The 25,267-nt window shown below is 37.9% G+C and overlaps 3 protein-coding genes across 14 annotated transcripts in view; 1 reads left to right on the top strand and 2 right to left on the bottom strand.

Moving 5' to 3' along the window:
• The first annotated feature begins 1,722 nt into the window (after positions 1-1,722).
• LOC131684732 (uncharacterized) lies at positions 1,723-2,812 on the top strand. Of its 4 annotated transcripts, none has more exons than XM_058967852.1 (2): positions 1,723-1,736; positions 1,823-2,809. In XM_058967852.1, the coding sequence occupies exon 2, from the start codon at positions 1,876-1,878 to the stop codon at positions 2,536-2,538; it is 663 nt and encodes a 220-aa protein (XP_058823835.1). In that variant the 5' UTR covers positions 1,723-1,736; positions 1,823-1,875; the 3' UTR covers positions 2,539-2,809. The 4 variants fall into 4 exon arrangements, with proteins under 4 accessions (XP_058823835.1, XP_058823832.1, XP_058823834.1 ...); XM_058967849.1 differs by having other exon boundaries at positions 1,728-1,764; positions 1,823-2,812; XM_058967851.1 differs by having other exon boundaries at positions 1,729-1,747.
• A 1,926-nt stretch (positions 2,813-4,738) lies between these two features.
• On the bottom strand, positions 4,739-8,507 carry LOC131680805 (uncharacterized protein K02A2.6-like). Its single transcript, XM_058961516.1, has 2 exons — positions 8,097-8,507; positions 4,739-6,301 (listed from the first exon to the last, which is right to left on the bottom strand). The coding sequence occupies exons 1-2, from the start codon at positions 8,505-8,507 to the stop codon at positions 4,739-4,741; spliced, it is 1,974 nt and encodes a 657-aa protein (XP_058817499.1).
• Positions 8,508-16,051: 7,544 nt separating this feature from the next.
• LOC131684722 (mucin-5AC) overlaps positions 16,052-25,267 on the bottom strand; it is a 768,934-nt gene continuing 759,718 nt past the window's right edge. For 8 of the 9 annotated variants that reach the window (XM_058967833.1, XM_058967835.1, XM_058967832.1 and 5 more), the window contains one exon: positions 16,052-18,769. In XM_058967833.1, coding sequence (XP_058823816.1) covers positions 18,324-18,769 — 446 coding nt within the window. In that variant the 3' untranslated portion in view covers positions 16,052-18,323. The remainder of the gene's footprint in view (positions 18,770-25,267) is intronic. The other variant, XM_058967842.1, reaches the window with a different exon arrangement.

Raw genomic sequence — 25,267 nt, 5'->3', positions numbered from 1 at the left:
GAGTATTTAAGCCAATTCTCGCGAAATTGGTTCATTTGGAATAAATTTACAATCTAAACAAGTTTCGTGCAGTGCAATACAGCTCAAATTCTTCAGTCGAAGGCTCGTTAGTTAGGTGTTCACTAATTGGGTCGTGCCCCAACTAAAAAACAATTGGGTGTCAAATTCTTTTGTCAAATTTACTTTGACAATTAATCAGACAATAGGTGAAAATGTGAGAATTTGCATTCTACACTCCTACCATTCTCTTTTGACGGTATTTGACATCTGTCAATCGACCCAACCAACGAATTGTGGTCGTTAGTTGGGGCGAGGTCGTGACCCAACTAACGAATCTGCACTGTAATAACATATTGGAAAGAGTGTCATGTTACTTTCAACAGGGGTTAACAAAATATGAACAGGTTTTGTTGTTTGGAAATAAAACCCTGTTTCTAATAAAATCCTTTTTTGTCAGCAAAATGAGGAAAAGAAAATTTTACAATTGCGAAATTTTCCAGTCAACTGACGGAGTCCGATTCGATAAATTTTAGGTCTTTTTATTATGTATATATTTTTACATTTTAAAATAAATCTTATGTAAACATAGACAACCACGCATAAGAAAACTGCGGTTGTTTACATCCGGCCTATCAAGACAACACCCATAATGAAAACTATATACACGCAACCAAAAAACAACCTACAGAATAAGTTCTTTTAACTTAAATTTAGGTACTTTTGAGTTGTGCGTCGCTTTCGCACTTATTAGTGTTGTCAAAAACAAAACGAGAGATTCGACCTAGGATTCGACTCAGTCGAGGTCTTCCGGTACTTTTGAGTTGTTTGGGGTATACTCAAAATAAGGTAAATTCAACTTAAATTTAAGTAAATTAAACTCAAGGTTGAGTTATAATTTTTGCCGTAGTTAAATGGAAACTACCTTTAACACGATTTACCTAATTTTATCTTCCTGCACGATACCCCGAGATTGAGTCAAAAGTACTCATTTTTAGGTAGTTTTTCGGTGGCGTGTACATTGGATGGTGTCAAATAAAAATAACCGCACGGGAAAACATGTATTCATTTTTTCTGACAGGGCATCAATTCTCGACAAACATGTGATTACGGCCTAAAAGCCAACTGTCAAAATCCACTTTGACTGGAAATTCCGGACAAACCGTTACACTCCAATCACAGATGTTGGTAGTAAACGAAAGAGAAAAGTTTTTTCTTTTATAAACTGTTGTGAACTGTGTTCGACTAGTAATGGTTTGTCTGGAATTTCCATTCAAAGTGGCTTTTAGGCCGTAATCATATGTTTGTCGAGATTTGTCGTAAAATTCGATATGTCAAACGCTTCTGATAGTGTCAAATAAAGACAACATATTTCTGTATTTTAAATTTAAATTTTATTTTCACGTTTCCTGAGTTGGAAAAGGACATTGTTGTAATCACAAAAGTAGTCGGCAGACGTCCATGTTAAACGCCCATACGAGTCGGTGCAACAATCGACCGATTAATTGGTGGCATAGTCAGCCGATTGGACCGATTTAGTCGGTGGGAAAATCGGGAGGATTTTCTATGGGGTTTTGTCAGTTGACGTTTCGACGAGTTTTGATTCGAGCTAATAATAGGGGCCCCCATTTCTGCTGTCTCTGTAAATGACAGATGTCGTAAAATTTCCTATAGGAAGTGAAATTCGCTGACGTGCGTTTCAAAATTTCCTTTCGAATGACAGAATCTAAAAAAATACAGTGAGAATAATGTTTGTTTACTTAATGAGTTTAATTTTAATTCAATATTATTTTTCTTACTAACTGAATACAATTACTTCTAGTAGCTCGAGAACTTGAAGAAACTACCCGTAACAGAAATCTACTCCCGCAAGCGACTATGAAAACTGAAATAAGTGATGATCATGGCTCGAGTCAATTGCCGATTGAAGGGGTTGTATCTGGAATGGATGTTGATGACGACGATTACATCGAGGAAGAAATGATACTATTTGCAGATTTTGCAAAATATTTAACAGAGGAAGAGCTCACAGATACAAACCTAAGGATTAAAGTCATTGGAATTGAAACAGACGCACCGATAATACAGATCAACAACGATGTCTATGAGGGTTCGTATGATTTCGCAATGGGTACGAATGTTTTCCTCGAAGAAGATGCGAAAACAAAATCTTTGATCGATCCGCTGTATAGTCCTGATCCGGAGAAGGTGTACAAATATGCGGGTCAGAGCACAAAAGTTTTGAAAATGCAGCGGATTTTTATAACGCCCAAGGCTGCTGATATTACTAATGTGAAAACCGAATCGGAAGCTGTGGAATCAGAGACCGATAATACCAAAAATCGTTACCTGGTTACTCGAACGTACGAGGAAGCCTTGAACTTACATCTACCAAGGGGCATGAATCCCCCACGGCATATTGAGCCAGAACAAAATTGTGAACAAGTCGTACAGTCGAGATCGACGTTTGCTGCAGGAATGGATAGTGACGGTCACGATGATCCACTCGATCCTGATTATGATCCTGACATGGAGAGTTAGCTGTGGGTGGACGTGTGTTAATTTTAATAGTAACTTAATTTATTTCGAATCATGTTGACAGGCTCTGCTAGAGCACGAATTAACGCAAGGTGTCGATAGTTTCGGAATATTCCCAATTTAAAACTAGGATTTAGTTTGTACTATAATATGGATAGTAAAACTTTTTAATTAAGTTTGTTTATAATATAAGTCTTGAAAATGGGATACACCGGCGTGTTAGTTGAGTCTTTAAATAAAGCTAATCATGCTCACTACATTATACTTTAATATAGTGAACATTTCATGTACAAAATTAGATTACCTGTTTCTCAAAAAAATTTAAGTTGCATGTGTTGTAACCAGTTTTGTTTTCTTGTCCTAAGCTGCTCTCATTCCGTCGAGTGAGGGAATATACACCATAAGTTTGACATTGTTTCAATAAGTATTGCAACTGCTCCCGAAACGTTTAGCATCACCTAGAAAAGGGTGATTTCAAGATGCTGTATTTCGAAATCCTGGTTATTTACATATTTGCTCTTTTCAGCAAAGTTGTTCTTTAGGCCAATGCGACTTGGTAGGTGACCATTTTAGGTTGGAATTCTGTCGCTATTGTGCTATTTGTGCACTTCAATTTGTTTCACCCTAGTTTTTCTAACATCCTAGAAGATCCGTGTCTTCAGAAAAATCGTTCGAAAGGTCAGGCCCATGTGCATGACCAAGCATTTTAACTTGGTCAGCACGTGGCGCTAGTGTAAATGTGAAATAATAATACAGTATTGGGTGTGGTATCTAGTGATACTGATTTCCGACGAAATTTGCACCCTCAGTGAAGTTGTATTTTGTATGTAAAATTATTTATGACAATTAATGCTGTTCCAACGCTGTGTTTGTGTTTTTTAAATATATTAAATAAGTTGGTTGATAAGGCTAATTCGGAATTGATAAAAGCTTGTTTTCTGAATGTATTTTAACTGTCTCAAAGTAAGAGTTTGCCAAAAGGGTTATTACGAGAGATTGAACAGCCTAGCCAGTGGATTACAAAGAGCTACTGTATAGCGTTTTAGCACTGACGATGGAATACCATCAGGACCAGCAGCAAACGATAGATTCAATTTGTGCGTAGCAGACGCTACCATGTCTTCTGTTATATTTAGAATATTGAAATTAAATACATCACGAGGCTTCCCACACGTTGCTTCTTCTATCTGGATCGAAGTGGCGGAACAATCGAGAAATACGTACTTAAAGAGCATCGCAAACAAATTGCACTTCTCGCTTTCTGTGCAGGCAGTTGAATTTTCTAAAAACATGGAGCATGGTAAACCAGTTTCGCTTCTTTTTAAGTTGACAAACAACCAAAAAAGTTTTGGATTTCGACGAAAATTCTCACCGGTGCGCTTAACATGACGATTGCACAGAAAGTGGTTGTAGTGACGATACTGATTGCTTGTGATGTTCAATTGTTTAAAATATGGCGACCTGGAACTGCAATATTTTCGAAGAGCAGCAGATTGAGTTCGCTTGAGAGCGTAATCTATAGGATTCGATCACGGAGGCAGCATAAACGGAACAACGCGGGAAACAGCATCCTGCCCAGCGGCGCTGAAGTATTCCACGGCTTCATCAATAGTGGTAGCCGATTCAATAAAATTTCAATTGGTGATTAAGAGCGTATCTTTCAATGCGGCATAGTCGGCTCAACGAAAGTCCAGGGAATTCGAGATGGGAGGCTCTTCATAGACAATTTGAGTAGGCAAATTGTCACTAAGAACAGGGTGATCAGCATCAAGATCAATCAGGGGCTCGATGGGTGCCGATAGTGCAGTGTCCGGAAGAGCTCACAAGTTTCCTATCTAATGCCTCTGCGCGAGTCTAAGTCTATTGATGACATTTGGTCCTTAGACCGGCGACGACTAGGTGCTATCAGCCTTCTACCGATAGTAGCAGAATGAGAGGGTGCGAACAGATCTAGTCGAAATATAACATCACTGTTGTATTTTCGGATGGCTGGGTCAAACGAGACACCATCAACGTACGATTGGTTTGAATTTTTACAAAGGAATGAATCTTTATTGAAAAGCTATTAACTTAGTCAATGACATGTGAGTGTGATGGACTGGTAATGTAGAAAGGTTTCTAGTAGATTTATAGCATTTTTCTCCCCCTAACATGAACAGTTCTGGACAAATGACAAAAGTTTAGAAAATTAGTGAATGTAAAATCAGAGGTCTAGACTAACGGGAGGCTTTCTCATTCTACTGGATCGTCTTCTAAACTCATTACCATTTTCTACTACTCTGTTAGATTTTGTTCCTGACGCTATTTCATTCTGTGTATCGCTATTAGGGCTAGCTGTATTCCTTGGTGTGTGAGAATCAACTGGATCGAGTGAACTAGGTTGCTTATTCAGCGTAGATGAGCTCACATTTGGGGTCAGATTGGGGATTGAAGATATGGTATTTCGAATCACTGTCTCCATTTTCGGAAGTCCATCTGTGTGTGACGCACGAGATACAGGTCCAGGTTGTAGTTGATCGATGTGACGCTTCCACATTCGTCCGTCATCTAGCTCCACCATGTAATGTAATTTGCCCATTCTCTCGGCAACAATAACAAATCTCCACTTCTCCGATTTCGAAAGAAAGTCTCTTGCCACAACCCTGTCGTTAATCTCAAATGATCGCACCGCCTTTTCCTCACCCCGAGAATTCGAATTACCTTCTACAGAAGGTATCATCAAATCGATTCGTGATCTCATCTGCCTTCCAAACACCAGCATCGAACGACTTTTCCCGGTTACTGGATGAACTGTTCGTCTATATGCCATCAGAATATTATACAACTCCGTCTGAATCTGTGGTCTTGAACACTGGAGAGTCTTTATCTTATCCTTGAATGTCTGTACGTTTCGTTCAGCTTGCCCGTTCGTGGCTGGATGGTATGGCGCACCGGTCTTGTGAACGATCCCATTCTTCTTCAAAAATGTTTGAAATAGCTCCGACATAAACTGAGTTCCTCGATCTGTAACCAGTACTGACGGCAGCCCAAACGTAGCGAAGAACTCCAGCATTCGATCAATGGTTGTTTCTGTTGTCATATCTGGAATGGCTTTCACCTCAGGCCATTTACTATAAGCATCTACGATTATGAGAAAATATACTCCCATGAAAGGACCAGCAAAATCCGCGTGTACGCGCTGGAATGGTTCTAGTGGTCGCTCCCAACAGTGTACCGGAGCTTTCGCAGGATTGTTCCTAGTTCTGGCGCAGCTTGTACAATCTCGAGCTAAATCTGTTATGTCCCGATCGATCGTCTCCCACCAGCAGTATGACCTAGCAAGAGACTTCATCCTTGATACTCCAAAATGACCAAAATGTAACTCCTCTAATACCCTAGCACGTAGCTGTGCCGGGATATAGACTCGAATACCTCGCATCAAACATCCTCGCTGCAAAGTAAATTCACTCTGGTCGACACCAAATCGATCGCGTCCATCTACACATCGACCTGACTTCAACGCTTGAATCAAATTTTGTACTGTGGCATCCTTCCTAACGTGTTCCTGCAGTTCCTCTACCGATAGCGGTAACATCTGGATCTGATTTACTTCTACTACATCAATTTCTTCTACACGTTTTTCTGCACTTGTATCAGGTAGTGGAAGACGTGACATGCCGTCGGCGTTAGCATGCTCCTTTGAAGGACGACACCGAATTTCAAAGTTAAATGATTGAAGATATACTGCATAATGTTGCATACGAAGTGCTGACAATGTAGGTAGACCCTTATTGGGCGAAAAGATTTGGGAGACTGGTTTATTGTCAGTCACAAGAACGAACTTTCGACCGAAAAGATATTGATAAAATTTTTTGACTCCATATATAACAGCGTACGCCTCTTTATCAACTTGGGTATAATTTTGTTGAGTGGAGTTCAATGTTTGGGACGCATATTGTACAGGATGTTCACTTCCATCAGGGTAGACGTGGCTTAAAACTGCCCCTACACCATATGGTGAGGCATCGACAGCTAGAATTAGTGGCAAGGTTGTATCGTAGTGAACTAGAACGTTATCGGATTGCATTTACTTTTTTACCCATTTGAATGCTTTTTCGCAGTCACTATTCCACAAGAACGGCGTTTTGTTCTTCAGCAAGTTGTTGATTGGATAGATCATTGTACTTAAGTTCTGTAGAAATCTTCCATAGTAATTGACAGGACCTAGAAATGCTCGCACCTGCTCACGATTACCTGGACGAGGCATTTCTTGTATAGCCACTACCTTGCTCTGCATCTTGTGGATCCTCTGCCTATCAATAACATAACCACAGTACTGAATGCTATCCGCGAAAAATTCACATTTTGAAACATTAACCCTCATATTATTTTCGTGAAACCTTTTCAAAACCTCTCGTAATCTATTCAGATGTGTTTTATCATCAGGTCCAGTAATTTTAACATCATCCAAAAATACTGAGACGCCAGGGATACCACGGAGGATCTGCGATATCTCCCTTTGGAAAATTGCAGGAGCTGATGCTACTCCATACATCAACCGCGTTGGTTGGAATAGTCCGAGGTGTGTATTTTGTTCCGGTCGAACAACCATTTGAAGGTATGCCTGCGCCACGTCTAGTTTAGAAAATTTTTCTCCACCCGCTATGTTAGCAAATAACTCATCTATTGTCTGCAGAGGGTGCTCGTCAACTAGCAGATTCTTGTTAATGGTCGGCTTAAAATCCCCACACAAACGCACCTTGTTGGAAGATTTCATAACTGGGACTATGGGAGTACCCCACTCGCTGTGGTTAACTTTGATCAATGTTCCCTTCTCTACCATCTGGTTTATCTCGTCTTCAACAACATCCCGAATAGAGAAAGGCAAGTGTTAGTGTTGCTTGAATCTTGGTAATCTTCCCAATACACTCGTCGAAAACGGACGGAAATTGTTCAATGAGGCCTTTTACAGTTCCGGATAAAGAAGTACGCAAAGTTATCTTGTTGACACTAGGAGTAGGTTGACCCACGACGTCGTTCCAATTTAATTGCAATGCACGCATCCATTCTCGCCCGAGCAAGGGTTGTCTTTTCGAATTTACCACAAATAACCGCAGAGTTTGGGTTTTTTTTGTTACATTCCACTTTAACATCAATCGTCCCATAAACTATTATTTTATTCCCGCAGTAGCTACGCAGCTCAACCATCGTTTCTTGTAGCGGAATGTTATTGAACCATCTCATTCTGTCAGCAACACCAATCAAAGACACCTCGAATTCCATTACCACCTCATTTACTTTCAGCTTTAAAAATATCTTCGAAAAAGATTCTGCCCGTGTATCATCAACCTTACATACGTCGATTATACAAATTTCGTCAATGTCTTCTTCATACTCGGTCTGATTGACGTCCTCAACCAAATTTGCATTATGTTTACTATGCTTATTGGACTTGATGTTGCCAGTATTCTTGTAGTCAGGAGTTAAACTGAGACATGCTCTTTGCAAGTGACCAGACCATAAAAATACAACGTGTAACCAGTTTTACAGTGGTTACACGTTGTATTTTTATGTACACATACGTTAGCCAGGTGTGCTAAACTTCCGCACCTATAACACTCAGGGCCAGTCGCACTGGATACTTTGTTATCACCGAGCTGCGCTGGATTTTGTACTGGTTGACGCTTGCGTTTCTTTCGGTCCATTAGGTTTACTTCGTGCATCCTACGGTTGAGTACCTCAGCTCCTTCGCCGGACGCTTCCATTGCTAGCGAAATCTGTTTAGCCTTGTCGAACGTTAAATCCTTCTCTTTAAAGAGTCGTGTGCGGATCCGTTGATTTCGAAGACCGAATACTAGCTGGTTCCTTAATGCTTTTGGAAGGTAGTCTTGAAATTTACAGTATTTGGCTTCTCTCTGCAACGCCGTGACGAATTCGGTTATTGTTTCACCATCCGTCTGCATGCGGGATCTGAACTTCCACAGTTCAGCCATCTCCAAAGGTTATGGGTCAAAAAAATCGCCAAGACCGGTAACGATTTCTTCGAACGTTTTAGTTTCGGGCTCAGCGGGTGACAAATGATCGCATAGAATGTTGTACGTCTCTGAGCCCATGTAGTGCAAGAGCAAGTTTCTTTGACTGGCCTGCGGAACTCCAAAAATCTCCATGGCTCCTTGTAGACGCTTTACCCATCGAGACCATTTGAATTTATTTCGATCGAACGGTTCAAACGAAAACGTGGGGGGTATTACAGCAGCAGCAATATTTCCTCCAGCTGCCGTCATTTTACACGAAAAACACCTTCAGACGCAGTCGCAACTATAGAGCAATGTAAAACGTTTCACTTGAAAAGTCAGCATACAACACCAGCAGCAAAAAGGCTTCGAGTAGTAACTTTCCAGCAGCAGAAATTCTATCACGAACACAGAAGCGGTAAATCAACACTATCTCTTTGTCTGAGTGTGTACATCAGCAGTCGAAAATCCTTCATATACTTAGCGGCAGCAACGCAACATAAAACAACAGCAGAATGAATTGTACTTACGGTTTCTATATCCTCACAAGTAGGCCCCAAACCGTGACACTAAATCTTCCGGAACATCCTCTATCGGTGGACTGGTTTTTCGTATTACCTTTATCTTTAAACTCCTTCGCTATTTTTCTTTTCGTCCTAGGATTCGTATCAATCGTCGCCAACTGTTGTATTTTCGGATGGCTTGGTCGAACGAGACACCATCAACGTACGATTGGTTTGAATTTTTACAAAGGAATGAATCTTTATTGAAAAGCTATTAACTTAGTCAATGACATGTGAGTGTGATGGACTGGTAATGTAGAATGGTTTATAGTAGATTTATAGCAATCACCGTAAAAATTAATAGTTTATCGGAAATCAACCCCAATAAGGCTTGAATCTGACTAGTATCGATGATCACGGGACAATACGTACCGAAAATTCGCCACGTCTGTTTTAATGAATTAACTTCAAGTTCCGCTTTTGCTAAGAAGCCCGTGCATCAGGTTAATAATCCTTTATATTTCCTCCAATGCTCGTTATTATCACTCGCATAACATCTCGCGCTATAACTCTTTGCCTGTATAATGTGTTATCACACGGTAGTTTTATACCATGTTCACACTACAGAGTTAAAACATGTTATAACAATTAGCAACAAGAAAAACGTCATCAAGATAGCGTTAAAACACGTTTTGACTCGTAGTGTGAACGTAATATTAAACCCAATAAATATATCGTAGAGAAAAAGTAGCGAATTCTATCTAAATACTGTTGCAATAAATAGTGATCCGGCCCATTACGCAGATAAGATTAGCTTTTCTAGGCAATACTCCCACGGTCGGCTGTGTGGAGTTCAAATTGTTTAGGGACCATAGGATTCTCTCGGTAGCCGGCTGCTCAGAGTTTAAAAAGAACCAAAAACTAAACAAGATCAATTATTTTTCGAGTGATCGTGTACTCGAAGACTAATACTACGTTCACACTACGAGTTAAAATGTGTTTTACCGCTATCTTGATGACATTTTTCTTGTTGCTAATTATTATAACGTGTTTTAACTCTGTAGTGTGAACATAGTATAACTTAACAACTACCTAATAAAATATGCTTTACAGGTCGCATCGCTTGCTTGGAGCGAATCCGAGCTCTTATACCCTTCCAAACGACCAACTCCGCGACACCTATGGAAGAGTCTGATGAATCGTCGTTAAGTAGGTGAAGCATCAGCACTCCCCGTCTTTCTTATCCTTTATCCCTCCCGTGAACGATGGAGATGGGGCGACCGGTGATGATGGCTATCATGCTGTTGAGGTTTTAATATGGGTCGGATTGGTATGAATTCCTACTTACCATTTCCTAAGCAACTCTTATTAGATAATCAGCAGTCAAACATGATGAAGGCGGTGTGCAATCCGCCAAAATCATCGTCACAACGCAACGCATCGCAACGTACCGTAGGAGTCAGGATCTTTGGCTTTGGAAATGCCAACATAATATAACATTTAACAAATGATCAATTTCGTCGAACCTCTGAAGGGATACCCGAGCAGAAGAAAATAACTGCGGAATACTAAATTTAGGTATCAATACCAACGACTGTTTACCACAGTATGGTATTAATGAGCTCTACATAAGAGGTAAAATACCAAAAAAAAAAAATAACACATATGTTCTACAAATAACTATTTGATAACAAAACGAGTCATTATAATACCTGAATAATAATAAAACATTTTTCAACCTTCCAGTAACAAAATTCACTTTATGGAGGGATTAAATAAGGTATTGATTTGGTATTTGTAAAAATCACTGGAATACATAAATAATACTAAAATAAAGTATTATACCTCATTGAGGTATTAAGCAGGTATTGAAAAAATGTTTCTTCAATACCTGCTTAATACCTCAATGAGGTATAATAATCAATTAATACCAAGTTTTGGTATGAATACCAAAAAATAGTATGCTTGGGTTATTGCCCAGTTATTTTCTCCTGGTCGGGTATAGCCGGCACATATGTGCAGAAGACAATTTTTTGTTTGAATCCGGGCAAATACGAGCTCGAAATCTGCACCTGAAGCTAAGAGTACTCCTCCATCAGACGTTTTACAACTATTACGCTTATCTCGATCACTTCTGCACACAGTGTACTCCTCGCCAAAAAGTTGCGCTGCTGTTATAATTTCGATGAGATTTGTTTTGATCCGTACAATTATGTCACATTCGCATTCGTTCACGGCGAGGAATAATTCGTTTATTTTAGTACGCCGTCCTCTTACATTTTGGTAATATGTGTGCAGTCCTCGCACGACGTCTGCAATTTGATGGTTTTCGTTGAATGTAGATATGGACTGATATGAACGGTTGCATGGTGAAATGCTGAAACAATATTTATTTATTTCAAGTCGTCAATCAGATGTAGACCGGTTTCTTACAATAATTATTAAACTAACTTAACACTAGTTAAAATTTTGGTTTACTTTAAACTGCTGCTTAAGTTTTGTTTTCGACATAGTGAAGTCAATGCTTTCGCAATGTTTGTTGTAAATATTCATCATTTGGTTTAAAGGGCCAAACTTGGCATAATTGGTGCGATGGCGAATTGTACAAAAGATGCTGCGGTTACGTAGTTGTCGAGAAGGAGCATAAAAATTTAGTTTCGATAAAAGTTCGATTGAATCAATACGATGTGATACAATGTCGTTTACAAATGATACCATAGAAAATTCACGACGATCTTTCAAGGTTTGAATGTCAATTAGCATGCACCGTGCTTCATAAGATGGCAAATGTAGTCCAGTCCAACCTAGTTTACGAAGAGCGAACATCAAAAACTGCTTTTGTACTGATTCTATCCGGTTTGCATGTGTTGCTGAAAAAGGCGACCAAACTATACTACAATATTCTAGTGTTGAACGCACATAGGCTACATATAATGTTTTTATTATGTAGGGATCTTGGAAATTATAGCAGAAGCGTTTAATAAAACCTAGTGTGCTGTTTGCTTTGTTAATTATTGTGTTATAATGATCTATGAATGTTATTTTGGAATCTATAATAACTCCTGGATCTCTTATTCTGTCACACTTTTCTACTTGTTGATTTCCCAATAAGATTCTATTGTTCTGTATATTATTCTTTCTATTCAATGTTATGGAATTACATTTTTTTACATTCAGTTTCAGCAGGCTTTTATTACACCATGTATAAAAAATATATTTACTTCGTTTTGAAATGTCTGAAAGTCTTCACCATTTCTTATTTCTAGAAATAGTTTCATATCATCAGCATATATAAGAAATTTTACATTTTTTAGAATGAAGGAAATGTCGTTAACAAATAAAATAAAGAATAGCGGGCCCAAATGAGACCCTTGAGGGACTCCTGATGTAACTTGAATTGGGATTGATTTTATCCCTTTAAATCTAACAGCTTGTTCACGATTTGTAAGATATGATTGTACCCATGTAAGAAGTCCTGGCTCAAACCCCATTTTTTCTAATTTAAAAAGTAGCATGGGTATGTCGATGCGATCAAATGCTTTGCTAAAATCTGTATAAAGAGCTTCAACGTGGTTTCCGTTATCCATTGCTGTTAATGTGTAGTTAATGAATTCGAGTAGATTTGTACTTGTAGAACGCCCTTTGAAAAAACCATGTTGCACATGGGTAATTCTGTTCTTGATTTGGTGGAATAAATTTTCATTAACAATCGCCTCGAAAATCTTGGGAATGCACGAGATGATAGCTATTCCACGAAAGTTACGCACATCGGATTTTTTACCATTTTTAAAAATTGTAACTAGGAAAGAGCTTTTCCATGTTTTAGGAAAACAACCTGATTCTAGAGACATGTTAAAAAGCCAAAATAAAGGAGCGGTTAGTTCTATTGACAAAGTTTTTAAAAACACCGGTGGAACGCCATCAGGTCCAGGGCTTTTAGAGCTATCCAAGTTTTTTAAGGCATCCATGATTGTATGTACTTTTATCTGTTTAATGTTAATATCTCTTGAAAGTTCTGGGAGGAATGAAAAGTATTCACGCTCTCGATCCTTCTCTGAAAATGTAGTGTAAACTTCCCGGAAGAATGTTGCAAAAAGATTGCAGATTTACTCTGAGTTATCGCCTACCTTTCCATCAAGATGCATTTCTGTTGGGAAATAATCCGATTTTATTTTAGTTTTTACGTAATTAAAGAAGTTTTTTGGGCAAGTTTTTATATTGCGTTCTGTTCTTGCATTGTACTCTTCAAACGCGATATCAATGGCAAGGTTCAATTGATCGCATAGATTTAAATAGTTTGTTAAGTTATCTTCGCTGTTGTATTTTTTGTAGATTTTGTGTGCTTTCTGCTTACGATTTTTTAAATTTTTGATTTCTCTATTAAACCAGATGGGATGTTTTGAGTTATAGTGACGCCTTCTTCTTTTCAATGGTATATCTTCGTGAATGACTTCAAATAATATTTTGTAGAAGATGTCTACGGCAGCTTCAACATTTTCTTCATTTCTTAAAATCATTTGCCAGTTTATTGCATTAATTTTTTGCCTCAAGCTTTCATAGTTAGCGGACTCGTAATCAAATACCTCCTCAAATTCACTATCACCAGGTCTGCCGTTAACATGCAAGAATATAGAAAACTCAATGGCTGTATGATAAGCTTCATTCTTCCATAAGGGAGTAAGTGATTCCGTTACACAGAAGTCTTTGTCTATATTCGTCATTAATAAATCTAAATAGCAATGTCGCTGATTTCTTATGTGATTTATTTGATTAAGTCCTAAACTGGCAGATTTATCGCAAATGAACTGCAAAGTTTCATTTTCCCCTACAACAGGAAGTAGGATGCTCTCATTATCAGCATCTGGTATGAAATCAATACCGCGTTGATTGAAATCGCCATATATGTGAATTTTTACGTGCGGGGAAAGACTATTAATAATGCATTCAGCAGCATGATAAAACTTTTCGTAAGTCGTTTTTCGAGCAAAATTTGGAGGAAAATACACCGAAGCGAAAACGTGAGTTTCGTCTTTAACATGTACTTTCACCCACACATGCTCGAATTCTTTTGATTTTATAGTTTTGATAACTTCTGCATTTAGTTTTGCTGAAATCGCAATCAAAGCGCCCCCTCCTGACTTCTTACCAGATACATGACAATCACGGTCATCCCTAAATACATTGTAATTGCTCCCGAATACTTCTTCACTTCTCACTGTTTCGTCCCAACTAGTCTCAGTTGCTAAAATTACGGAATAATGACAACCTAATATTTTGTTTTGAATCACATTCATCTTAGCTGCACTTTTCATGCGGTTAAAGTTTTGGCTATAGACCAAGATTTCTGTTCTTGCCTGAGATTCTCTTGGAGAAGTGTTAGTTGAATGGGAATTAATTAGACCTAGCTCTACCTCTTCTACATCTTGAATCGCAATATGATTTGTCAATTCATTATTATCTTGCTCTAATGAGCGCGTCGATAGCGGCAACAACACTGACAGGCGCCAATTCCGGAGGGGTACATAGGTGTGGCAGCAGCTGTTCGATGTGAGGTGCTAGGTTGGTCGGTAGGGCACGGGTTTAAAACATCGCCTCTCTGGAATGCAATGGTAGGTCTGAACGAAGTTGAAGGTGGCCTCGAAAAACGTTTCTTTGCCTCAGCCAGTAGCTCTCTATCCAACGGAAGATTGTCGATGTCGCGGCGTTTGTTATCGTGGTACGCAAATCTGCTGTGGTTGTAATTACATCCGTTATTTTTGTCGAAAATTGTGTGGTGCTTGTAACCGTGATTCTTGCGACGCTTAGTATTATTATTACGGGTGGTGTCAAGTGCATTAGCGGGCCTCTGTTTATTCCGTTTCTTCTTTATTCTTGCTTTCTCCGCCGCTTTTTGTTGATTGAGACGACGCAATTTACGTGCGTCGTATTCGGACCAATCAGCCTTCCATACCTTAGAGTTGCCAAGGAAACGCCAGCCTGAGTTACTGGCTGCCTCGACGGACATCTCAGCCTCTAAACTAGGGGAGGAATCTGTTGCGGGTGAAGCAGCAGTCTTTTGTTCCAGTGAGTTTACTGCACTAGAAATTTACTTTAACTCATCGATAATATCATCCGTAAATATTGGGTTAATAGTGAATGATGTGATGCTCAGTGACCGCCGTCGGTTATCGAATATTCGCCTCTGTCAGAAATGTTAACACTCTCGCCTTCTTCATTACAATGCCCTGTTAAGATTACCCACAGAACTGCACTGCCGTGATCCGCAAAACAGTCCCATTTGTTATGGGATTCCTATGCAAATGGGACAGTTATGTGCATCACGGCAGTATAGGACCGACAACCAGAGATATCGAGAGCATCATTGACACAGTACTGCGAAGTGCACAGATTGGATGCGGAATTGTTACTTAAATTTAATAGATACTTGCCTCTGGTGGAAACTTAAGGGTTTCCATCGTCCAAATAGAGATGCATTGAAATTGATTCTTTACCGACGAAACCACTAAAGGGATCTCCGAATCAGTTACCCCGAGTTTGAATACTTTCGGTTGTTCGACGAATTCGAGGAACTGAATACCAGATGGCTACTAATGCCTGCTCTTTGTGTGCAGGATTCAGCTCAATTTTGAAGGACACAAACGACATGTTCGAAACGTTTTTTTTCCTTTGGAACCAGTCGCATTACATCAACAGATTCAATCACATGTATACAGCGTCCATACAGGGGGAACGTGTCATTTGAGCCAATATATTCTAATTCCTGATATCACCCTGCATTCCGTCGAATGTGGCATAAGTCTCTTTCGAACGGAATTTACAATAAAAATAATTGTAAGCGAACTGTGTGTAGAAACTACCTATGATCCTAACAGATTATGTATTATTTCACTGAAGTTGATGGACCATTCGAAGCTCGGTGATAAGATTTGTGAAAGCTACTACCTGAAAATATGTAATGGAAGCATGTTCGTATAACTCTATATAAATGGAATTGTGATACAGACTGGAACAAAAAACGGCCGTTAATTCACACAGGTTTTATTAGCCTTTGTAAACTTGATTAGGCAAAGTTTTTGAAGCACATACTACATGGTTCATTAGTTGGGACGAACTAGAACAGGGAACATACATATTTTGTTTTCGGTGGTTTATTCTTTCCTTTCGCAGAATTAAAAATGCTGAATGCTAAAAGGATAATTATATTAGAGTAGATGAGCCAGCAATGGTAAATGTAGGTATTAAGTGTTGCTTCATACAGACGATAGCATCGCTTAAGGGGTTAGATACCTTTGAACTACTACAAGCCTTGAGTAACATATGATAAGGGTGTTAAAGCAAACTGTCAAAATACACTTTGAGGAAAAATTCTGAATGAACCGTTAGTTTGCTGACTACAAATCATAGTAGTTGACGAAGGAGGAAACGTTTCTTTATTATCAGTTGAAAGATATGCTCGATAAGTAAAACTTCGTGCTGCATATTCCCCCAGAGTGTATCTTGATAACGGGATTTTCGGCCCTAATTACATAGTATTTGAAAAAATGGTTAAGGACGATGTTTTTCTGTGTGTATATAAAAAAGTTAAAATAGTTCAAATCTCGATAAACTTATGATTATGCCGAGTTAAAGTCCATATAACATTTTCAATCGATTGCCTTGTGCGCAGCTCACCTGGGTTCAATTCCCAACCCCGCACATAGTGTTAGAGATTTTTCTAAAGAGATTTCTCTAACCCAACAAAGAGGTGAATGATCCTAAGGTTAAAACCTCTAAAACCAAATTAAAAAAAAAAAACATTTTCAAAGAGCTCGTCAACTACATAGCTGACATTGTTGTTATGACTGGCTTTATCTACCCTAATACCGCAAAAGAACAAAACAACGAAACCAAAGAAAGTGTGTAATGCAAAAAATAATAACATAAGACAAATAAAACAAGCAGTTGTATATTTTTACATAAAATGCATAAGACTTTTTCGATATCTCTTTATTGGGGCATGATTACAATTAATATATAGTAAAAAGAGAGGAAACAGAAAGAAAAGTCTATTCATATAATTACACGTTTTTCTTGCGTTTTTCGCTCCTCAAATTCAGACAACGGATTCCACCGCTCAATTTGCTCATTCGATTGTAGAGCGCAGTTAACAAGCAACCGTGACCGCTATTCTCTCTCTCTCTCTCGCTCTATCGTCGACCATCCTCTTTCCATCGTCATCGGTTCGATAGGTTAATCTTGTTTTATTAATTCTATATAATAGCTCCTTGCAGACATCATTAGGAAGCTTCGGTTTCCGAACTCTCTCAAAAGCAACGGACAAACATCACTCGATGCGTCATAGTACACTCACAACATTCGCTCACATTCATCGCGTTCATGCTGGTTGCCATGATTCATTCAAGTTCCGTTCACATTACGGAATTCGATTGCGTTGTTTATTTTTATTCACTTGACGGTCCCATTGTTTTTAGATGACTATTTATTGTTTATTCTTGTTAAGTTAATGTAATATTTTTATTCGCTACACGATAAAATGGATAGAAAACGACGATATTTTTTATGTTGTGTAAATCTTGATTTGTATATCAGTTTTCCGACGGTTGGGAATCGAGGGAATGGGAGTAGTTTCTCGCCTTTGATCGCTTCGTCAGAGGCATGGAATTTTTGCTTTAGAATTGTTCCCCTTACTGTTCTAGATAGGTAAAATAGTAAGCCTATTGTGTATAAACTTTCGCTTAGTTCCATAATGTTTTATTTATAATTTATAATTTTTATCATTTTTTTTGTATATTCATCACAATGATTAATATTCGTTTGAATGTTATGTATAGACGTTCTTCTATCGCTTTCAACAAGAATTTATTTTGATAGACACCGAAAATGGACAGTGAATCAGTAGTTTTTGATGGTTGTAACTAAAATTCTTCGTTTTATCAATTCAATTGTTTCTTACCACCGTCTTCTTACGTATACTAAAAAAACTCTAAATACTGCACAAAATTGTCTTTTTCGAAAAACTCCTACTTTGTTCGATTAAAAATGAACGGTCCGATCGATACTGAGTTCGTTTGAGTCCATTTCTCATGATTAGTGTAACGTTTTTTCTGATATATACCGAATGCATATGAAAATACATTGGTTAACGGGTTGTTTCGCAGTGATAGCAAATATTCACGATGATTTTAAGCATAATCCATTTAGATGCTATACCAGTACATAATTACACGGAAAAAGTTTAAACCAACTACACAAGCTGTTACAATTTAATAATCATACTCACGTACCCCGGCATCTAAAACAGCAAATCAGTGACCCGCGTTCCCTGGCTCCAGTTGACCGTTTGTTCGTCCGATGCCGGCTTCAGATACTGTATGCTTTCCGGTTCACCAGCTTCTCCGTTCAGTAGTAGCAGCCCATCGGTGCCACCGCCGTTGATTCGATCAGACTGCTGTTGCTGTTGGTGAAGGTGCTGCCGCTGTTGTTGTTGTTGTTGCTGCTGCTGTTGGTGAAGGTGCAAACCGGTCCCGTTGCTGGAACTTTGCTGACTGCCGTTGCTCGGATGGATCATATGATGATGGGATTGCTGTTGCTGGTGAGGATGGAGCTCGCTGTTTGCAATACTACTACTGCTGGTACTGCTGGCGGTACTCGAGGGCGACGGGGTCCGAGTTACGCCCAGCTCGAAGTTAGTATCTATGGCGGCCTTTACTGGGGTATAACTAGCAAAAGGAGCGGAGCCTAGAATTAATCGAGGTGTAAACTCAGAACTTTATTCGGGGCATTACAAACTTAAGAGAAATCAGATGAAGAAGGTGTGATTGAGGTATTAAATAAAGATGTTGTTTCGGGATTTACAAACGTACTATAATTGGGAGAAATGAAGAAGGTAAATGAATTTGAAGTAGTCAATCAATCTTGATTCAAGAATAAACCCTAGAAGGCTAAAACACACGTCTTGCGATTTAGATCATTTAATACCAAAAGTCTTTTACATTCCGGTTTGGTTAATTATTAGTTGAATGCAATTAGGTAAACATGGAAAAAGAGATATTATCTGCAGCAGAGCTGTAAAAAATTGAAACTATGATTTGGCAGCTGAGAATGAACCGGATCGACTCGTGATGCATCGCGTTGCGAAGCACGGTTCTATTCGTAGATTGCACACTAACGAATATAATGTGGCCTATAGGTAGTTTAACTCATTTTACTTTTGAGATAAATGATCGGGAATGAGCCTTACCTCTTGAGTTCAGTAAACCAATAGCCTGAGAATCGTTATTGCCGGCCACGACTATCTTCACCGATTCTTAGGATAGGGTAGGAAACAGAGCTCAAATAAATTGACATCCCTACGTGAACTTGGAAGAAAACGAAATTCAATTCATGTCCGGCGCGATGAATGAAATGTTTGGTTCGTTTCCCTCGTCATTCGTTCTCTCGACGCAGCGCATTCAGGTTCGGATATGTTCGGTACCAGATGCAAACTGAATTTTGTTTCTATGCTAGCTCTGACGGGGATTATTGAGCAAAAGTGCATAGGATATAGATAACGCAGTTCACTTATGCTCGAAAATGTAGAAGATGCCAACTTCTGCCTTCAAACTGTCCACATAATAACAAATGAATGCTTTGGTTGATGAAGGAATTTATGTTTTCTCTGCACTCAAGCATTCGATTTTGCCTGAAATTTTAGTCAGTTGGAAATTAAAAGAATGAGGGAGGCGGTGAATCTGAATATAGTTTTCAATAAATACAAGCAGAAATAGCAAAATTTTGAATTTTCGCAGCACTGGTAGGAAATGTTGATGTAATACCTACTTAAGGAAGGCCACCGACTCAGTGACGCTTCCATAGGTATTGCGTAGTTGGATTGAGGGACAGGTTTAGGTCTAGGATTCGTCACAAGCAGGCAATGCGACCAAGAAATGAATGTTTTATGCGGTTGGCTGGTTAGTCTCCGAGTATACGAATACTCAGAGCAAAAAGATAGTTAGTTATGTTTTCTGTGTATAAACTCTAGATAGCCGGCCATAGACAATGATTTACTATTTCCCTAAACTACAGCAATATGAACTCCAAACAGCTGGCCGTGCTAAATCTGTGAGCCAATCTGATATCTATAATCGATAATTGGTGCGAACGCGAGTGATGAGGAACATGATCGACTCGTGATGAATGAAAAAAAAATCAAAAATCGATGAAAATGTCGACGTCTTTTGCCGATGGTTCAGAACAACTCGGAACCGCAAATTGATCCGCTTTCCACATATAATTCATGTGCCGATCCAACAATCACATCCCGATTCAAGGCATTCGGAAGTCGCCTATCTTCAGGTATCATCACATGCAGTACTGATATCATTTCACACGTGAAGCCAAGCAGAACGTTTTGCATAAAAATCAACAACATATTGTTGAAAGTGACGACATAGAAATTAAGATTCCCGTTTATATGGAAAATGACAATATAGAGAAAAGGCTACTTTACCTGTCACCTCGTACCCTCTGCGAACTAATTGCAAAATACGTGTCACAATTCAGAGAAGTCCTATTGTATCGATTTTGTTGGCTATTTTCGACAAATAATATCCGTCTTTCAATGTTCGTTTCTCTTAGTCTTAAATTTACCGAAAATAGCCAACACAATCGATACAATCGAACTTCGCGGCAATTAAAACATAGTAACATAACAATTCAGAGAAGTAGAATCCGTTACGACTGATACTTGGGAACACTTCGTCACGGGTATTGTGATGACTTGGTGAGGACGCTGGATGAAAGACCTATTTCCTCCCACTTGACTATACAGTTCAAAACATAAAAAGGCCACGCTATGTACGGATGTACCTCATTAGGTATAAATGGGTTAAGCCTAAGGCCGTTTGTCATACGTACGTTAGACATAAAGACATTAGGCATAATGGGCGTTAGGCATAAATCAACACATTAATGTATCAATAAAGGTAACTCATTCTTGGGGCAGCGATGGGCTTGGGTTGCAGAGTGTGAATGTTTATCCTTTTTGATATTGTAGAAATATGCTGTAAGATGAACAAACTCGATCAACATTTTATCTTGCTGTATAAACTTGAAGAACTTTTTGCGCAAATAAAACACGCGAACGCTTAGCATGGGGAAACTTGTTTATATTTATGTATAGAGCATTCACATATACTTTGATTATGACTTACATACATGCTTGTTACAAATGTCCAATAGGAGAATATTTGCCCTGCAGAACAGCTCATGAAATGAAGAATGATAAATTTTATTATTAGTCATTTAACGAATATGGTTGCTCCAATGATTTCCTCCCATATTACTCAGTCTAATAATGCTATTCTTTTTGCTTTAAAAATTGTCTGATGCTACCAACGCAAACTGTCTGATACGAGAGAGAGAGAGAGAGAGAGAGAGAGAGAGAGAGAGAGAGAGAGAGAGAGAATTCGATGTACTGTGATGAGTTACCTAAACGAACAGGGTGTCGTTACGAACGTAATATCCGTAGCCCAATACATAACTTGTCCAAAATACTACAACTGTATATAAGTTCCGAAAATTAATGTGTATCGTCGAACCAGCTTAAGGCTGAGGCATCTAAAATAAAAGCATAAAACAATACTGTTACAATTGTAACTGTAATGCATCCCATAGGCTTGTAACGTGTGTTTAATCCAAATCTTTCACTAAAATGAAGCTTATATCAGCCCTACCTATGCCATAACACGCAAAATAAAAAATCTACATATGTAAGGGTTTGGGTTTAGACCGAAGCAAAGGGTTCTTGAAGGAGCGAACCCCATAATAGGCCCCTGTTGGAGACTTCACCATCAATCTCTACTTCCCGGGCGGGTACATAGACAAGATACTTCTTCGTACACGGCCAAGTGGTATTTAGTTAAACCACGCATATATCAATGATGTTAAATGGTTTATCTTTGCCCTCATTCAAGCTTGTTATGAATATATACCAAATTCGTTACTGATACTTTTTGCATTTATTAGGAAACTAGCAGTTGGGAAATTGGGTTCTGAGATGACTATGACTTTAATTGGTTTATTTTTCGATAAAAATACTCTGAAAAAAAAATCAGTTTGGACAAGAAAAAGTTTTTTTCAAATAACTTGTTCTCCTAGTGCCCAGTTTGAATTTTTGACGGTAGGTAGGGAACATATTTAACTATTTTGAAACAAAATTTCATCCAAATCAAAGATGGTTTTTTCGTAAATCCACTTTAAATTTTTAAAATCGATTTTTTCCAGTGTAGGTGTTGATGAAGAATTTTTTTAATATTTTTATTCAAACTTTAACTTATTTTGTGAAAAAACGCTCCTACAACATTTTTTATAGGATTTGTCATTTTTAAACTATAGCCATTTAAAACAAAATTGGTAAAAAAAGTTTGACCCTTTTCAGAAGACAGTCTAGATCATTTTTGGAAAAACAAAGTGTGCAAAGTGGCTCTTTGTGACAAAGTTCTAATGTACAGATAGTTTCATAAAAATCTGAGAGGGTACTGCCAAAATTTGTTCGAGTTGGTGCGAAATTCGTCTATAAATTGAGGTTTTTGGTCTTCAGTAAAGATGATCGTAAAAACAAGTCCTTTAACATTTCTGACGACTTCATCTTGTTCTTATACTTAAAAAAAAACTGTAGCAAATATCTCACTTCAATTGGCCTATATGAAACTTTATATCTAACATGATAATGATCTGAGTTGATCCAAAAAAGTTTTATTGAAGTGACACTGTACTGCCCTTGTATGCAATAGTGACGCAAACGCGACTGAGAATATTTTTCAGGAAACCGGTTTTTGTCTTGCATGATGAAAGCAAAAGCATGCCTTTGTATCTTTGGTTTTCAAGTTTTAAAAAGTTATTTTATTTAGGGGGACCCGGGGCTATTAAGACCATAGGGATAATTCGGACCCTCTCGATTTCTCAGAAAATCGTAGGACTTTCTGACTGTCGTACATATTTGTGGAACCGCTATTCTAAAACATTAATTTTGACAGCTGAATTCAATTCTATAGAATATTAGAATATTCTATAGAATTGGATTCAGATATTTTCAAGACGCTCTCTACCTTTGTGCGAAATGGACATACGGGGCTATTCGGACCCCCTATTTCATCAACTACCGTTCAGCGGTTTGCGGCTACGCACACGATTGCACAAGCCACACAGTGGGACGGAATAAAAAAGCCGGACATTGATATTCGCAACGAAACTATTGGTTATGGCATTTTGATGTCTTCGGAAAGGTTTCTTTATTTTTTGAGTAGTTTAATATAATGATGGCAAATTTTGATATAATACACGCCAACTACGTTAAATGCGTGGTTGAGTATTTAAGGTAAACAGACTACAAAAAATGAACAAAGTAAGTTTTCGATATTTTCTTCAAATTGGTATAAATAGGATATTAATATATTATTATATTCGATCATGAAAATATCACTATTGTGTAGTCTAAGAGTTAACATTTATGAATTGTATGCGTTTCTTTCTATCTTTGCGATGTATAAATTGTAAATTGTGGATCAAGCCTCACTTCTCGACCTAGGAGAGTTGAAACACCTTGTTTCAACTCTCCTCGATGAAGAACTTCTGGTCTTAAGGTAATGTTATAATCACATTAACGTTCCGGAACTAATAATTATTATTAAGATTCTTCTTTTCTGAATTGACAGCTTTCTCAGTTTATAGCCGCGTAATATGCATTTGTTCTAATTGTGTACTCCAATCAGCTTCCGAAGCTTGGGGCGAAGTGACCATAATCCAAAATGTACCAAATACTACCGATAAGGGTACCAAATTACCTGTTTTCATTAACCCGTATCATTTGTAGTCATTAATAGTATTACTGGTCATATCAACCATTTTATTAAATGTAGAATGTTCTAGGGGAAGTGGTTGGAGAATAATGCATAAATGAAAAATTGGTGTCAAATTTCTTAATTTTACAGTTATAGTTAATTAGTGGTTAGGTAAAGTATCTTACTGTTATTACTGTTGGGATTAGTGCAGAAATTCCTGCATTTGCAACTAAAATCTAACATTAATTGTCAAAACAAGTGTCAGTTTATATATCGATATACACTGTGAAAAATAATGATAAGAATACATGCCATTTCAAGGAATTATCGTAGTGTGAACGAATATAAATGACACAATTGTAGCATTTAATGTTTTAGAAAACGCTTTGATATTATTTAAAGTAATTGTTTACTTGATTCAACTCACATTCATTGCTGTTTCAACTTACCTCGGCATGAGGAGAGTTGAAACAAAGAGAACACTGTTACAAAAATCAATATATTGATGCTTTGCTATTGATTTGTATCAGTTATTCTGATATAATTTGATAAAGCATAAATAGATGTAAGAAATTTTAAAATAAGCATTCATCGAATGACAGTTTTTGTCGATTTATCTAACAAAAACAAAAAATTGTTTCAACCCTCCTCGGTCTCCCCTACAAGTCGGAATACTTCAAAAGTTTTTTTTATTGTAACTTTTTTATATGATTTTTTACAGTTTTTCGATGTTCTAGAAAGTTGTAGATGCTTTCAAAACACACCTTTTTGCGGAATAGACCAACTCGCTACCTCTTCGTTTTTAGGATGTATGCCTGTTTTTTTATTTTTTTTGCTAACTTTAAGGGGCTATGATTTGTAGAGTAGCAGGTAGTAGCAGCTAAATTTATTTTTTTGCTGTTCAACAAGAAATACCCTATTGATATATATACAAATCACAGGGGGCTCTAATGGGATCCTTGGAATAATGTGGGGTAAAATAGACTAGCGTTTCAATCAATTATTTGTATTATGAAGCATGAAAAATAAACTATTATGCGAAATTAATAAACATTAGAAATATTATAGTTCATTCCATATATTCCGTCATTCAAAGTTAATTTTTATTGTTATTAACATGCTCATAAGTCATCAGTGTCCTGCCAAATCTTCTTCGTCATTGGATGAACAAGGTATTAATATAACCGAGTATTCTAAGCAACGAAATACCTTGTTCATCCAATGACAAAGTTACAATAAAAATCACTTTTTAAGGGGGTATTTCGACCTGTACTTCAATTTCACCCAATAATTTTTTTCGCTTAACAAATAGCCATTTCGCTACTTCAACAAAGTTTCATAAAATCATTACGTTTACAAACTTTCCATACATGACTATCAATTTTGGCAACAACTCGCAAAGTTATTTTTTTATCTG

Source organism: Topomyia yanbarensis, chromosome 2 (assembly GCF_030247195.1).
Source record: "Topomyia yanbarensis strain Yona2022 chromosome 2, ASM3024719v1, whole genome shotgun sequence".
Taxonomy (NCBI): Eukaryota; Metazoa; Arthropoda; class Insecta; order Diptera; family Culicidae; genus Topomyia; species Topomyia yanbarensis.
This window is presented reverse-complemented; position numbering and strand designations above follow the sequence as displayed.

Excerpts from the sequence above, each read along its gene's own strand:
- LOC131680805 (XM_058961516.1), bottom strand. The coding sequence starts at position 8,507 with ATGGCTGAACTGTGGAAGTTCAGATCCCGCATGCAGACGGATGGTGAA. Across the intron at positions 6,302-8,096 it reads GTTTAGCACACCTGGCTAAC|GGTCTACCTACATTGTCAGC; the intron begins GTATGTGTACAT and ends TCGCCCAATAAG.